We start from the raw sequence: 17317 nt of genomic DNA, 5'->3' as shown, positions 1-17317 counted from the left end.
TGTGGCAAAGTAAGCTTTGGGTGCAACACCTACAGTTCTCCCCAACTGCGCTGGGACACAATTCTGTGTGCTCCTGATCAGTCAGGAAATACCAAAGTCTGCAGACAAGCATATACAGTAGAAGCAAAAAGCAGCTCTTAATCCTGGTCTTTATTGTTGCTACAAGGGTTTGACTTGAATGGCTAGTGAAGAAGATGCCCCAAACAAAGGGTTACTCTCTGTGTTTGAGATTTATGTGGAAGCTTGCACTCCAACACAATAATAATAATAATAATAATAATAATAATAATAATAATAATACCCTGCCCATATGGATGACTGCTGGTTTGTGTCTGTGGGATGCTCTCCCCAGGGAAGTTGTACATTAAAGAAAATTCTGGGTTGAGAGACTACTCAGCAGCCCAGCTCGTCAGGGTACCAGTCCCCTCAGGTCCATGCGGTCAGTAAAAGAAGGAAATTCCAGCCAAGCAATTTGGACAAAACAGCAGTCAGTAGACTTAGGTCCTTTCTTGTTGCACAACAGGTTCAACAGCAGCGAGTGAACCCAGAGCAGGGGTGATACTGACTTTTAAAACTTCCCACCATGTTCCAGAATACAGTTCGTACAGCATCATTGATACATCATTGCTACATCACTGATGTGTCACCAAAGGGAGGGGTAGACAGGGGTTACACTAGTTTAACCTTGGCAAACACCTCTGAAGTCCCGCCACCCAAAGTACAATAGAACTTCCTTTGCATGTCTGGACCCCTTGGCAAGTTTAGTGATGGGGTTAGGCTTTCCTTGGCCAACAATCAGCTCAGCAATTGTCACCTCTGGGCACTTCCTGGAGTCCCTATTTTACAAGGGCAAAATAGCGTTGGAATGGAGGAAACTGGCAAAGGCGTTGATTTTACAGTATATTATTTTTAAAGCTAGGTAACTTCCCTGAGCTGTCAAGTTGAAAGGATACATTCAGGCATAATATTTGTAACATTTAAAAACTTTAAAGATGTGGGGGGGGGGCCCCTGTAATTTCTGTAACATCTTTATGAGTTTGAGTTTGTAATCCTTGTCAGAATACATATTTTTGAATGGATTAGTTTTTGTTACAATTGACTATTGATTTGTGAGTAGGGACCACTCCCACTACATCGGCCTGAGTTCTTGGTGTGCTTTTTTCCAGGGCTCTCCAGGTGGCCTGATCCTGCTTGGAGCCTGGGTTTATTCCTTTCCTTTTTTTGAATCACTTTTATGGGGCTTTATAGATAAGGATCATGGGGATAATAAGGAGACAAATAAATGGACAATCTCTTCTCATGTCATTTGTATATCACAAAAAAGAGCAGAATAAATTTCCAGGAATATTTACAACCTATGGTTCATTATTAGCGGTCAGTGTAGCAATTCCTGGTTAATTAATTGGTTGAAACAGAAAAGGGGGAAACACGGTAGAATCTGTTAACAGAGGACAGTCAGCATCCCAGAGCCAGACGCCTAGCCAGCTGCCCTTGTGGTTCTGCTTCCTGTAGGTGTGAGCAAGAGTCATTTTCCCTCTTCCATTACCAATGAAGCCCTATAAAGTCTTGGTCCACTGATGGACTTTCAAGGGGTGTTCAAAGCCGAGGTAATAAATTCTGTTTCAATTTAAATTTGGAGCAACCAGATTGAGCCAAACAGAGATGCAGTGGGTGAGTATTCTGGAGGCTGTTTTTCCCTCAAGATGCTGTAATGTGTGTATTGTTAGTTGTGCCAAAACAACAACAACAACAACAAAGCTCTGTGTGTTTCTTGAGGCTTTGTGTTTTACCACCCTTGAGGCTTAATGTTATAGATGTTCAGGTTGTTCTGGTTGTGGTTATTACTCTTATTCCTACATTTATTACCCAAGGCGGGTTATAACCATTTTAAAATGCCATATTAAAAAGAGTTACAACAAATGTCATTCACAGGAATAGGATGCGTGGCTCTAGTGTATTTGCTTTTATTTTTAATTATTATAGTTTAGTAATTCTTTATTGTAGTGGTTAAGCGTAAACTGTTTAATATCTTCTGATACTTAATTATACAGTTTACTGTTATATTCTAATGGATTATTGAATATTGCTTTGTTTTATATAAGTTGTTTATTTTAAAGTTATGGTTTTATTAACTTTTTGGTATTGAATCAGATTGCTATTAGGGGTGTGATCTTTGCTGGCTATTTTGCTGTTTCTTCAGCTTGTAAAATGCCTTGGGTATAGTAACATAGAAAGGCAGTATACAAATTAAAAGTGAAAATGAAATGAAACGAAATGAATGGGGGGAGAGGAGATCCCCAAGACAGGAAACAGAGGATCCTGACCCTGGTAGCTATTTGTGATAAAAATATATATGCCGTACGGAAATAATTGAATATAAATCTTAACTTGTCAGGCTGGCAACAGATGACCACAATGTAACTGGCTGTGTTTAACTATATGAATTCTTTATACATCATATAAACCAGTGGCGTAGCGTGGGGGGTGCAGGGGGGGCCAGCCGCACCGGGCGCAACATCTGGGGTTAGGGAAATCCACAGGTTAGGGGGCGCAAATCCACGGGTTAGGGGGCGCAAATTACTTGCCTTGCCCCGGGTGCTGACAACCCATGCTACGCCACTGATATAAACATAACTCTTTTCACATTATCTAATTGAGTAAAATAATAAGAAGAATAAGAATAAGAATAAATTTTATTTATACCCCGCCCTCCCTGGCCAGAGCCGGGCTCAGGGCAGCTAACACCAGTAAAATTACAGTAAAATCATAATAGGGGGAAAAAACCAATTTAAAATACAGGTTAAAATGCAATTTAAAATGCAGCCTCATTTTAAAAGTAGCCCATAGAACAAAACCGTAAGGGGAGGGAAACGTAAGGGTCAGACTGGGTCCAAACCAAAGGCCAGGCGGAACAGCTCTGACTTGCAGGCCCTGCGGAAAGATGTCAAGTCCCGCAGGGCCCTAGTCTCTTGGGGCAGAGCATTCCACCAAGTCGGGGCCAGTACTGAAAAGGCCCTGGCCCTAGTTGAGACCAATCTAACCTCCTTCAGGCTTGGGACCTCCAAAGTGTTGTTCTTTGTGGACCTTAAGGTCCTCCGTGGGGCATACCAGGAAAGGCGGTCCCATAGGTACGAGGGTCCTAGGCCGTGTAGGGCTTTAAAGGTCAAAACCAGCACCTTGAACCTGATCCTGTACTCCACCGGGAGCCAGTGCAGCTGGTATAGCACCGAGTGAATGTGATCCCGTGGTGAGGACCCCGTAAGGAGTCTCGCCGCGGCATTCTGCACCAGCTGGAGTTTCTGGGTCAGTATCAAGGGCAGCCCCGCGTAGAGCGAGTTACAATAATGAAGCCTGGAGGTGAAGCAATTAAAGACCAACATTTAGAACAGGAAATACAAATAGATCATTTCTTATATACGTAATGTCCAAATAGAAGTTTTTGTGTTCCACGTATTTACAAATGAATCAGTTTTTTTAAGCATAACGTCCAAATAGAAGCTTTTTGTGTTCCACGTATTTACAAATGAATCAGTTTTTTTAAGCATAACGTCCAAATAGAAGCTTTTTGTGTTCCACGTATGTCTTTGCAAATACAAATGTCAAATGCAACAACTTTAAGGAGCAGTACTTGCCAAAGATGAACTTTTCTTTGTAATGTTCCACATCTGCCTTTGCAAAGTATAGTTGTTGTGTGTAGCTGCTGTTTCCTGTTACAGGTGGCAGGCAATCTACAGCAAAGTGTTTTTCTCTTAAAGTGACCCCCTTGAAACCACCATATTCAAGGTAGATTTTTAAGGTTATCAATGGTATATCAAGATATTAATAATAGCTCAGAGAAAACAACTATATTCTATTTCTGTATTTAAACCTGAGAGATGCAAAGAATCGAGCAGGAAAATAAATCTGGTTTCTTTCTGCATAAGAATCTTTTTGGCTTGTTCTAAAGGTCCTTGATATGCCCAGATCACAAAGAAAGTTAAATCTTCATCTGAATGTGACACTTGAATAAAATGTTGCACTAAAGGCGCGTCAACACTGTTTCTGATTCTGGAATGGTGTTCTGATAGTCTAACTTTGATGGGTCTAATGGTGTGACCTACATGTAAGTAACCCACAAGGACACTTAATCACATAGATTACTCGTGGAGTAGCACATGTAGCAAACGACTGTAAAGCAAATTTAAAGCCTTCTTTGATAGAAAACTCCTTTACTTGCAGTACATATTTACATGAGGTACATGAGATTTATTTGTACATGTGTGAAACACAAAAAGCTTCTATTTGGACATAACGTATATAAGAACTGATCTATTACACAGTTTACATGCCAACTATATCCCAGCTTTGTTATCCTGCCAATTTCCTTTAAGCAGGGAATTAAGGACCCTGAAGCTTGTTTTGGCTCCTCGACTCATCAGGAAGGATGAACGAGACGGATCCGGCAAAGCTAGCGAGGATGGAAAGGGGAAGATGGACGGTTGACCTGGTCAGGTTGTCTCCTGCATCCCTCCCCACAACCTCTGAGCGTTCCCTCCCAGGGACCTCCGAGAGATCTGGTGAGTCCCAGGGGAGTGGAGATGGGGACATGGATGGGTGGAGCCAGAGAGGAATTGGGGCTTCCTCAGCTTGGGGGTGGGGGGAGGCAGGCAGGCGGGTGGAGATGGAGGAGGAGAGCACCTTTCCGGGCTCCTCCACCCACCCACCTGCCTGCCTGCGCCTTTGTCATCTGCAGGCAATTTGAGCTAGGAATACATCACAGCTCTCTGACCACCGTGATGCAGCTCAAAATGTCTAAAACCAGTGCTGTGATCTGAATGCCCTACCAATGTCAAACAACTTACCAATCCATCGCGCAGCACTAGAAGCCACGACTCTTTAAAGTAACCTGATCCCGCTTTGCAGATTGAACGCAGATGAGGTCTCCGTGTGTTGCCCCTTTTTTCCTTTTTGTATAACTTTTATTTGCTTTTAAAAACAAGGATCATAGGGCTAATAAATGATACAAATATGTAGACTGAGTCTTCTCATGTCATTTGTACATCTCAAAATAGAATACATGGGTAGGCAACCTAAGGCCTAGGGGCCAGATGTGGCCCGATTGCTTTCTCAATCCGGCCCGCAGATTGTTTGGGAATCAGTGTGTTTTTACATGAGTAGAATGTGTCCTTTTATTTAAAATGCATCTCTGGGTTATTTGTGGGGAATAGGAATTCGTTCATTCCCCCCCTCCAAAAAAAATATAGTCCGGCCCCCCCCAAGGTCTGAGTGACAGTGGACCGACCCCCTGCTGAAAAAGTTTGCTGACCACTGATCTATAACATATGGCTCATCATTACTGGGTTCACGAATTGGTTTAAATTGAAACAAAAAAGGGGAAAACAGGAGAGAACAGAGAACATTCAACATCACATAGTTGAATGCCTAGTCAGGAGCTCTTGTGGCTGTTGTGATTAGATTAAGTGTGAGTCATAGTCATTTTTCCTCTTGTGTTATCAATGAAACAATACAGAGTTGGTCTCCTCGTGAACATGGGAGGGGGGCTCAAGGTGAAGAAAGTTATTTACGTATAAATTTAAATTTAGACCAATCAGATTGAGGTAACTGCTAATGGGGAATGTGCAGGTGAAGATGTTGCTGTTTGTTTCATAGATGAGGCATGGACGTTGCAGGATCTTGACCAGAGAGCTCTGCATAAGGAAGTCAAGGAGGAGAATCGTGGGATCATGGACCCTCTTGGTAAAACTCCCCGTTGGATCATGAGATCAGTTTTAAAATTCCATACATACCTCTATGGGATGAACCTCCACTATTTGGTGTGGGAATGTTGAGGGTGACAGGAGAGAATATATTGTTAATTAATATCCTTGCTAACTTGCGCTAGCAAGTTTCTTCACTTAGCAGAGTGCATTCCCCTTCTTATGTAGCAGAAAGCTGGTTGCAAACTCGTGTGAGTTTCTTAAGACAACTAGCAATTCAATCTGGCTTGTCTAGATTGAGATATGTTCTAATATTCCTGGTAAGACCCTTTTGAATCCCTCCTAAAAGAATAAAGACACCACAGTCTTATTCATAAGTAACGAAAAGTAGTTCTACTTATGATCAGGCCGAGCACAGTGTGATCCCTGAAGGCAGGCTTAAGGCTTAAAGTTACAAACATGTACAAACAGGTTTACCCCATATGGGAGATGACCTGGGGAACTGCTGTGGCAGCCAACAGTCCAGTCCATCTGAGGCAGGAAGCTGGCAGGACAAAAAGGGGAGGAAAGAGAAAGGCGGCAGGTGACTTGGCCTTTTGCCAGGTCTGGAAAGGTCACGCCCACCCACTAGTCACATGCAAGGAAGGATGCTCCAGGCCAGGAGGAACAGGAAGTTTCAACTGGCTGGACCAAACATTCCCTTGCATGTCCACTCTAGCAAAACAAGGAATGCTGTACTTGACTGCTCCCAGTGGATTACATCCCACATATGGTTGGAGACCAATAGCATCTGGGATTCTAACATCCCCACCATGATCCCTGAATGGAGGGATATCAATAGGCTTCTCTGTGAATGTTCTTTGTCCATTCATGCCTTTTTAAACAATGACCAGGCTTGTCTGAACTGCTAAGGCCTTCTTAAATGCCGGCTTCAGAGTTTTTAGTGAAGTTGATGTAACTTCTGTCAGGTTTGTTGGTTTTATTTTTGCTTTTGCTTCTGCCTGTATTTGGTTGACCAAAGAGATGACTGACTTCAGAGATGGAGTGGATTACATGATTGAGCCAAACAAAATCTATCCCAGATACAGGGGTAGCTCGGGTTAAGTACTTAATTCATTCTGGAGGTCCATTCTTAACCTGAAACTGTTCTTAACCTGAGGTACCACTTCAGCTAATGGGGCCTTCTGCTGCTGCCAGGCCGCTGGAGCATGATTTCTGTTCTCATCCTGAAGCAAAGTTCTTAACCTGAGGTACTATTTCTGGGTTAGCGGAGTCTGTAACCTGAACCATATGTAACCTGAAGCGTATGTAACCCGAGGTACTACTGTAAAAACCAAACAATAAGTCAGTTAATTGTTGTTGAGTCTCAGCTTCAGCTCCTTCGAGGGAGCACTTAGAGCTGATTACCTTAAGAATGGATAGGTTTCCTTTAAAATGTCAGTTAATACCAGCCAGCAAAGGCAGTGAAAACTATAGTAAGGCCTCAGATCTAACTTTCTTCAGTTCTTCCTCTATCACAAGCATTCATTAACATTGTTCAATAATCTGGAGCTCCATTTCTTTCTGACGGTCTCATTAGCTGCTCTCTTCATTGCAGATGGTGAAGAATTGGAAGAGAAGAACAAGGGGGAGCAGAACAGAATCCACATAGCAGAGAAGTCATATAAATATTCAGAGTGTGGAGAGAACATCCGTCAGAGCTCCCAGTCCACCTCCCATCAAAGAAAGAGCTTCGTTAGGAGGGATAGCTTCACTTCACATGAAAGAACAAAGAGTAGGGAGAAATTGTATCAGTGCTTGGAATGTGGAAAGAGCTTCAGTCACAGTCACCATCTCACTTCCCATCAACGAATTCATATAAAGGAGAAACCTTATCAGTGCTTAGAGTGCAGAAAGAGCTTCAATCGGAAGGATAGTCTCATTTCCCATCAAAGAATTCATACAGGAGAGAAACCCTATCAGTGCTTGGAGTGTGGGAAGAGCTTCAGTAGGAAAAATCATCTCACTTCCCATCAAACAATTCATACAAATGAGAAACTCCATCAGTGCTTGGAGTGTGGAAAGAGCTTCAGTCAGAGGGTGAACCTTGTTTCCCATCAAAGAATTCATACGGGGGAGAAACCCTATCAGTGCTTGGAATGTGGAAAGAGCTTCAGTCAAGGCGCCCATCTCAGTTCTCATCAAATAATTCATACAGGGAAGAAACCCTATCAGTGCTTGGAATGTGGAAAGAGCTTCAGTCAGAGGGTGAATCTCGTTTCCCATCACAAAATTCATACAGGGGAGAAACCATATCAGTGCTTGGAATGTGGGAAGAGCTTCAGTAAAAGGGCACATCTCACTTCCCATCAAAGAATTCATACAGGGGAGAAACCCTATCAGTGCTTGGAATGTGGAAAGAGCTTCAGTTACAGCCACCATCTGACTTCCCATCAAAAAATTCATACAGGGGAGAAACCCTATCAGTGCTTGGAATGTGGAAAGAGCTTCAGCCGGAAGGATCATCTCATTTCCCATCAAAGAATTCATACAAAGGAGAAACCATATCAATGCCTGGAATGTGGAAAGAGCTTCAGTCTCAGGCACAGTCTCACTTCCCATCAAAGAGTTCATACAGGGGAGAAACCCTATCAGTGCTTTGAATGTGGAAAGAGCTTCAGTCAGAGCTCCAATCTCTCTTCGCATCAAAAAATTCATACAAACGAGAAGCCATATCAGTGCCTGGAATGTGGAAAGAGCTTCACTCACAGGCACAGTCTCAATTTGCATCAAAAAGTTCATACAGGGGAGAAACCATATCAGTGCTTCGAATGTGGAAAGAGCTTCAGGGACGGGTCTAAGCTCTCTTCCCATCACACAATTCATACAGGGGAGGAAGCTTTTCAATGTCATGAGTGTGGAAAGAGGTTCAGTCGAAGCGACAATCTCACAACCCATCAAAGAATTCATACAGAGGGAAAACCAAAAAGGAAAAAGACAAAAGCAAAAATTATTAAACAACCCTTACAAAACACAAGTGTATAAAAAAGAGAAGGGGGGAGAATAACTAAAAATACCCTTTATAACCTTTGTATCATATATATCATATCATTTATCAACCCATAGAAAGGCAGGCTCCCCCAGCTCTCCCCTGGGTGCCCCCCTTTTTTCCCCGTCTCCCACCCTGAGAGATCCTTCTCTGCATTCCTTGCAGGCCCCTTCCCCCTCTTCCTGTTTTATATAATTTTTAAACCTTTATTATACCAAAATCTTAAAAAGACATACAATATAAAACATTACATTCAAACATTACAGATTATGAATACACAAAAAGTATAAATGAATGGGGGGAAAGAAAAGAGAAAGAAGAAAAAAGAAGTAGAAAAAGAATAGGAAATGATGTTATTTACCATAAAGAAAAGCCTTCCGCCTATACTCATTGTACTATTTTGAACTAATTTTTTTACAGTTTCCTAAATCTCTCCCCCCCCCAACCTCACATTCTCCTTTTTGGTTCTAGTTTTCTCCAATATTTCCTTATATTACAAGACTCATTCGATATCTGCCATAAAGCTTTTGTTATCACAGTAAACTTTAAGGTATTATTTGATTACTGTCCATTCTTTATTAACATCTTGTATCGTATTTCCTCTTGCTGCTCCAGTTATCCTTGCTAACTGTATGTATTCTGTCCATTCTTTATTAACATCTTGTATCGTATTTCCTCTTGCTGCTCCAGTTATCCTTGCTAACTGTATGTATTCTAGCAATTTGGTTTGCCATTTAAGTTTTGAGGGGATGGTTTCTCTTTTTCGATTTTTTGCAGTTAGAATCCTGGCAGCAGTTGTGGCGTACACAAATAAATGGTCTGTTTGTCTTCTTGATTTCCATTGTTATGATTCCTGACAAAAAAGCCACCGGTCTCTGCAGGACAGCCGGCCACCCAACTTCCACATCAAAGTCTCACGCAAAGGAGAGTCAGGAATCGCACCCACAGCTGGTCTTGTGGGCCCTGCTGCCCAGCCTCCAGGGGACCCCCACATAGACCCACAAGCACAGACATGCACACCAATGCGCCCCCACCTGCCACATGAAGCACAACTGCCTTTTTGACGCCTCACCCACCCCGGGGTGGCCCATGTGGCAGACATGAGACCCCGTGGTCCTCGGTCAGGATGGGCAACAGGCAGGCGAAGGTGGTGAAGTTGAAGGTGCCGTTGGGGGCCTGGCGGTGCCCCAAGTCCCAATGTTCAGGAAGGCATGCTGGGGGGCGCCGGACCTCCTCCGCTTCCAGCTAACCAAGGCACCCAGAGGGTAGAAGCTGGAGACCTCGCAGGCTGGCTGGGGACAGGCGCCGGGGGGCACTGAGAACGTCATAGGTGCAGCTTCACTGGGGGGGGCTCTGCATGTGTAGAGGGGGGAGAGGGAGTGAGCGCAGCGCCAACCGCTGACAACCAGGAGAGCTGCAGGCAGCCAAGGCTTCAGGCTCCCAGCTGCTGGGAGGGGAGAGGGGGCCTCGGGTTCAAATCCTGGCTGGGGGAAGGACATCGGGTCAGCTGCTGCAGGACTGTTGTGACGTGGGGTTTGTGATTTCAACTCTCTTGACATAATATGCTGGAGACAGTTCTCTAGTAACACTTCTTTATTACAGCAAACAAGACTGAAGACTGAGGAGGGGAAAGCTACATTTATAGGGACAGGGGACTAGCTAGAAAGGATACATTTTGGAGGGAACAATATCAGGCAATCACAGTCCTGCCTTTTGGAGGAAACCAATAAGACAGAGGATCCAAATACAGCAGTTTAAATGAACCAATAGTAGCTGTACCCTCTGAAACCAAAAGGCAGTTACTTTACCCTAATGCAAATACAGACAATAATACAGATATAAAATCCTTTGACTCAATACACAACACCCCTCCCCCCCTAGTGAGCACAGCAGACGTAATCTCTCAGGTACTGTGGGGTCCTACAACTTCTACTTGATCTCCTGACAACAGGTGTTGCCAGTTCTGGATTGGGTGTTACCTGTGGCTGCTATAGGGGTTTCGTCATGAACAGATGGAGTCCCAGACATCTCAGGGTTCCCTACCTGTACCTCGTCATCATGAGGGCTAGCAGACCCTGGTTCATTTGCTGAAGCCCCTGGTGACTGCACCTCTGGGCCATTTTCACTCTGGTCTTGCAGCTCAGCGTCGTTAGCCAGGGATGAATTATCTGACTCCTCCCTGCTGAGCGCCCGGTGCCTCAGCTGATCTATATGTCTCTTCCAAACTTGCCCATTTTCCAAGGTTACATAATAGGACACAGGTCCACTAGCCCGGGTGACCACACCAGCCACCCACCGCGAACCTCGTGAATAGTTCCTCACCCAGACCAGATCTTCAGGGGCGAGATACCTTGTTGTGTCAGTCTCAGCCTGGGGGGTTGCTCTTGAATTACAGTTTGGCATTTTATCTGGGTGGACATAATCCAGCACCGTTACCAGTCTTCTACCCAAGAGCAGCTCAGCTGGCGACTTGCCCGTCGCAGTACACGGCGTCGCATGCTGCAAAAATAACATTCGCGCGATGCGAGCTGACCAGTTACCCTCCATTAAGCGCGCAATGGATTCTTTGGCTGTTCTTACCATGCACTCAGCCTGCCAATTGGAGGATGGGTGAAAGGGCGCGGATGTGACCCCTCTTATGAAGTTATCAGCCAAGAATGCCCTGAATTCTTGGGATACAAAAGCTGCCCCATTATCTGATACAATGGTCTCAGATAACCCGTGGGTTGCAAACAGCTGCCTCAACACCTTGATTACGGCAGCTGATGCCATGCTAGGGACCATCGCCACTTCTAACCATTTGGAATATGCATCGACGATAACCAAAAAGACCTTCCCCTGGAATGGCCCAGCAAAATCTAAGTGCAGCCGGCTCCAGGGAGATCTGGACTGCTCCCACCAGTGAAATGGTGCTCTGGCCACTTCTGGCCGCACCTCTTGGCCTGCCTTGCATGTTCGTACCCATTGTTCTATGTTCTGGTCCATTCCAGGCCACCACACATAACATCGGGCTAGCGACTTCATCCTGACCATTCCCGGGTGTCCCATGTGAAGCGTCTCAAGAACCCTGTTTCTCAGTGGTGCTGGGATGATCACCCTATCTCCCCACAGGAGACAACCCTTATGCATGGACAACTCGTGCTGCCTTGTCGCATAAGGCCTGAATTTGTCTTCATGCGGACCACCTGGCCACCCCCTCCCCACCCAAGTGAGCACACGGGAGAGAACAGCATCTTTCCTAGTTTTCTCAGCTATATCAGTAGCCGTTACAGGAGCCCCCGGAAGTGTTTCCAGCATCATTATGTGCTCCACTGGAGCGGGATCCTCATTGCTCCCACCAGGAAGGGGCAATCGACTCAGCGCATCAGCGTGGCACAACCGTTTCCCCGGCACATGGGTCAAGGTTTACTGGAACCCGTTCAGGAATATAGACCAACGCAACATTCTGGGGGAGAGAATTTGTGGCGTTTGTTTGTTCGGGTTGAACAACCCTAACAGTGGTTTGTGGTCCGTTTTAATGGAGAAATGGCGACCGTACACATAATCATGGAACTTTTTGATTCCTGCCACAATTGCAAGTGCCTCTTTGTCAATTTGAGCATAGTTGCGCTCCGTGGGCGACAACGTACGGGAATAGAAAGAGATGGGCTTTTCCGACCCATCCGGTTCCCTATGACTCAGCACCGCCCCCAGGCCGTATTGAGAGGCATCACATGCCAGGACCAGTGGCTTTGACTCATCATAATGAGCAAGGACGCTCCTGCTACTCAGCATTCCTCGCAAGGAGTCAAAAGCCTTCTGCTGCCCCTGCCCCCATCGCCACACATTCTTTTTCTGCAACAGTCTATGTAATGGTTCAGCTACCGAAGCTTTATGGGGTAAGAATGAATGATAAAAGTTAATAAGTCCCAGGAATGACTGCAACTCCGTCTTGTTCTGTGGTCGTGGTGCCTCGATGATGGCCTTAATCTTAGCATCTGTGGGGTGGATGCCTGATGCATCAATTTTAAACCCCAAGAAATCCACAGCTGGCACCCCAAAACTGCATTTTTCCTTTTTCAGTTGCAACCCCACCTCCTTGAACTTGAGCAACACTGCACGGACACGCGCAACCAGTTCCTGTGGGTCTTTTCCAGCAATCAAAACGTCATCAAAAAATGGCAAGACCCCCGGCAGACCTCTTAACAGGCGTTCCATGAGCCCTTGAAAAATCCCTGGGGCCACACAAACTCCAAATTGTAATCTGTTAACTCTGAACGCCCCTTTATGTGTGACAATAGTCTGTGCTTCCGCTGATTGTGGGGTTACTGGCAGCTGTTGGTAGGCTTGTGCCAGGTCAATTTTGGCAAACACCTTGCCCCCAGCCAGTTTAGCCAACAGATGTGATACGACTGGAATGGGGTATGAGTTTCCCCTGAGTGCCTTATTGATAGTACATTTGTAATCTGCACAGATCCTGACTTCCCCATTTGCTTTAAGGGGCGTGACGATTGGAGTCTCCCACTTAGCAGAGTCCACGGGTGAGAGAACTCCCTGCTTGACCAATTTATCCAGCTCTGCTTCGATCTTGGGTTGCAGTGCAAATGGCACTCGCCTTGGTTTGAGTCGGATTGGGGCCACCCCAGGGTCCAACTCGAAGTCAACTGGGGCCCCTTTATAACAACCCAGTTTTCCATTAAAGAGACCAGCAAACTCTTTGCATAATGCCTCGCTCATCTCAGGGCAGGTTTGGATTGAATTAAGCCCTGATATACTCAGTCCCAGGGCGGGGAACCAGTCAGTGCCCAGGAGACTGGGGCGACTGCCCTTCGCAATCACCAGTTTGTCTCTCATCCAACTCTGCAGTGTCACCAAAAAGCCTGTTTGTCCCGGAACTGAACTCTCACGGCACACATTCCCATAACATGGATGCGGCCCGCTGAGTATGACTGCAAGGTTGCCGGGAAGGGCTCCAGAGGGGGCAACTTACCCCTGGGGAAGAATGTCCTCGCGGTCTGGTCCGACACGATAGTGAATCCAGATCCGGAGTCCACCTCCATGTCGCACTGCTGACCCTCAATCTTCACCTTGACGTGTGCCTTGCCTTGCGCTGGGAACTGCACGACCCTCCCGTTGATCTCCGTTACATAGTGGCAGTCCTTTAGAAAATGGGTTGCTGTGGGCGGTCTGCGATGCTCCAGTCTAGGTGCTCCTGTCGCTCCCAACGCCGCCGATCTACAGACCCTGGCGATGTGACCTGTCTTCCCGCACGTCCGGCACATAGCATCCCAGAAACGACAACTCTTCCGCTCATGGTTTCCGCCACAACCTGGACACCTGCCTCAGTGATCTTTGTGCACTGTGCAGGCCTGATGCACTGACTCGACCCCACGGACTGGGCTCTGGCTCGGAGTAGCCTCTAGCTCGTCCATGGCATGCACAACTTCTATCTGTGGCTTAGGGGCCTTGCGACTGGCATCAAGCTCCTCTCTTTCATAATTCTCCGTGGCGGTGGCCTCCTTCAAGGCTGAAGCAAGGGTAACCTCTTCTTTAGCCACGATGCGTCTTCTGGCTTTCCTGCTGCTCAGACCACCGATAAACCGATCCAGGAGAGTCTCTTCCAGATTTTGGAAGTCGCAGTGCTGAGCGAGCTTCCACAGTTCAGCTAGAAATGCAGATACAGACTCCCCAGCACGCTGCTGCCTCTTATGAAACTCCATCCGCCGGGCCATCTTGGTCTCAGTAGGCGCCAAATGGCTTGTTAGGCAGGCAAGAATATCTTTGAGAGATGTCTCACTTAGCTTCGCTGGAGCAAGCAATGCCTTGGCCAGCTTGAAGGTCTCAGGCCCACAGTAGCTCAGGAATGTGGCCCTTCTTTTGCTGGCATCGGTGATCCCCTGAGCCACTGCGAAGAACTCGAAGCGTTCGACGTAGTCTTCCCACGTGTGGGGCTCTGATGGCTGGAAGGGCTCCAATACCCTTGGACTCTCCATTGTCCTGTGGCAGGGTCGTCTTCTCAGCTGGCCAGTGAGTCTTGTTCTTAGCTGTAATCCGGAGTCTGAGGCAGGGCTGCGTTTAACCGCTCCTCAGCATTCCGGATCCCACCGGGGTTTGTGATTTCAGCTCTCTTGACATAATATGCTGGAGACAGTTCTCTAGTAACACTTCTTTATTACAGCAAACAAGACCGAAGACTGAGGAGGGGAAAGCTACATTTATAGGGACAGGGGACTAGCTAGAAAGGATACATTTTGGAGGGAACAATATCAGGCAATCACAGTCCTGCCTTTTGGAGGAAACCAATAAGACAGAGGATCCAAATACAGCAGTTTAAATGAACCAATAGTAGCTGTACCCTCTGAAACCAAAAGGCAGTTACTTTACCCTAATGCAAATACAGACAATAATAATACAGATATAAAATCCTTTGACTCAATACACAACAGGGACAGGACAGGGCTTGGTCCAGCAGCCAGCTCTTCTTATGGAGCCTCCCAGTCCAGGGGCAGTCTCCCTGGATTGCTTGAATGGCAAAGGTGGAAGGACCCCCAGGGGTCATGCAGCCCAACCCCTTAGGAGGCAGGAAGCACTACCTATGGGCATTTGGCCACTGCAAGGACAGGAGGCCGGACTGGATGCCTCAGGCACTTCGTCTGTTCCCATGGAGCTTCCTGGAGCAGAGACAGTCTATCCTAGGTTCTTATAATCATAGAACTATAGAATAGGAGGGCACCTAAGGGTCATCTGCAAGGCAGCTATCTCAGGGCTATTTGGCCACTGCGAGGTTTAAGCACTCTCCCTATGTTCTTTTGGAGCCTCCAGGCACAGGAGCAGTCTATCTGGATCCCTAGGTTCTTGACGGCATTTGGACCCTGCGAGAATAAAGGAAGCTGGCTCAATGGGGGCAGCTGATACCCCTTTTCCCCTTTCCTCTGCCCTCCCTGCGAGGGAGACCCCGCCCCCATCACTCAGACATCCACCACCTTGATCTCGAGCACCTGCTGGGCATGCAGGTGGGGCAGGTAGAAGGTGCAGATGTAGGTGCCCTCGTGGCAAATGGCCACGCTCTGCAGGCGCAGGGAGGCGCTGCTGCCCTCGGTGTCCAGCAGCAGCTCTGCCACGGAGACCCCCGCGAGGCTCCGTTGTAAGCCAGCACCACCTTCCCGGCCCCCTGGAACTGATGGCACCACTCCACCGAGGAGGCTGAGGATGGCGCCGAGAAGCCACAATGCAGGACCGCCGGGCGCCCGAGGCAGGACTCCAGGCACAGCGTACGCGTGAAGACCGACAGCACCGCTGCGCAAGGAGGGTGAGGTGAGCAGGAGAGATCCCCAGCGATTGGGGTATAAATAAAAAATTATTATTATTATTATTTATTATTTATTACTGAGAGGCTCTGGCACCCTGCACAGTCATTTTAAATTATCCATTGATGGCACCACTCCACCGAGTCAAAATGAGTGTACCATTAAGATTTTGTGTGTGTGGTTGGCCCTCATAATTACTTGGCTTTATTCATATCCGTGGGCCTCTCCTCCAAGTAAAAGTCCGCTGGGGGCTCCCTCAATGCAAGAAGCCAAGTTACAGGGAACCAGGCAGGGGGCCTTCTCAGTAGTGGCTAGGAAACAACTACCAGACTTTTAGAAGACATCTGAGGGCAGCCCTCTTTAGGGAAGCTTATAATGTTTGATGCATTACTGTATTTTAATATTTTGTTGGAAGCCGCCCAGAGTGGCTGGGGAAGCCCAGCCAGATGGGCGGGGTATAAATAATAAATAATAATAATAATTATGCAGCTCTGGCACCCTACACAGTCATTTTAAATTATCCTAAACCCTAAAAGTTTAAAATACATAGGTAATTGACAAACGTAGATAATATATAGATATCAGTATCAGGAAGCTGCCAGATGCCCCCCTTGTTTGAGCCTGTGATGGACAGCAGAGCCAGGCCAGTCAGCGCATTTAGTCCCTCAGAAATCCCACCAGGAGGCTGCTGGAGCCTCACTCTGATTGGCTCCCAAGCCATCGGGGGAGGAGCCAGCACTTTTGGCGGGAAAATGAAGGGAGCCCTTTCTGAGGGAGGGAGAAAGGGGGGATTGGGAGAGGGATGGTCTGTGGGGAGGAGAATCTCTCTGGCCAGAGGAAGAGGAGGGTCTGGGGAGAGGAGTCAGGTGGGAGTTCAAGGGGAGAAGCTGTGGGGAGGCAGGTGGAAGCGAGGTCTCCTTCCAGTCTGGGGGGGGGGGAGAGATATTTGAGGAGGAGAAGACCCCCCCAAGCCCAGAACAAGGGGACCCCCTGGGTCTGTGACTGGGAATCCCTCTGGAGGGGCTGAGAGAGGGGGGGGAGCGGAGGGAAAGGGCCCCTCGCTCAGGAACCCCCCAAGTGGGAATCCGCCAGGGAAGGGGGGCTGCGTCCAGAGCCTTGAATGGTGAGTGACACCTGTCACACCTCAGTCAAGGAACCAGAGGGAAGAAGGGGCAGAAATGGAGTTAAGCATTGGACCACCATGTCTGGAAAGCAGAACATCTGCCTGAAGTGGAGCAACGGCTTTTTGGCAAATGGAGCTGGAGAATAATAATAATATTAATAATAATAATTTTTTATTGATACCC

General features: G+C 46.9%; 1 protein-coding gene across 1 annotated transcript in view; it reads left to right on the top strand.

The window, feature by feature from the left end:
- The first annotated feature begins 4408 nt into the window (after positions 1-4408).
- Positions 4409-17317, top strand: part of LOC144324932 (uncharacterized) — a 60606-nt gene continuing 47697 nt past the window's right edge. Inside the window, exons 1-3 of the mRNA XM_077916265.1 lie at positions 4409-4556; positions 5650-5736; positions 7294-8602. Coding sequence (XP_077772391.1) covers positions 4424-4556; positions 5650-5736; positions 7294-8602 — 1529 coding nt within the window. The 5' untranslated portion in view covers positions 4409-4423. The remainder of the gene's footprint in view (positions 4557-5649; positions 5737-7293; positions 8603-17317) is intronic.

This window comes from Podarcis muralis, chromosome 12 (genome assembly GCF_964188315.1).
Source record: "Podarcis muralis chromosome 12, rPodMur119.hap1.1, whole genome shotgun sequence".
Lineage (NCBI taxonomy): Eukaryota > Metazoa > Chordata > Lepidosauria > Squamata > Lacertidae > Podarcis > Podarcis muralis.
This window is presented reverse-complemented; position numbering and strand designations above follow the sequence as displayed.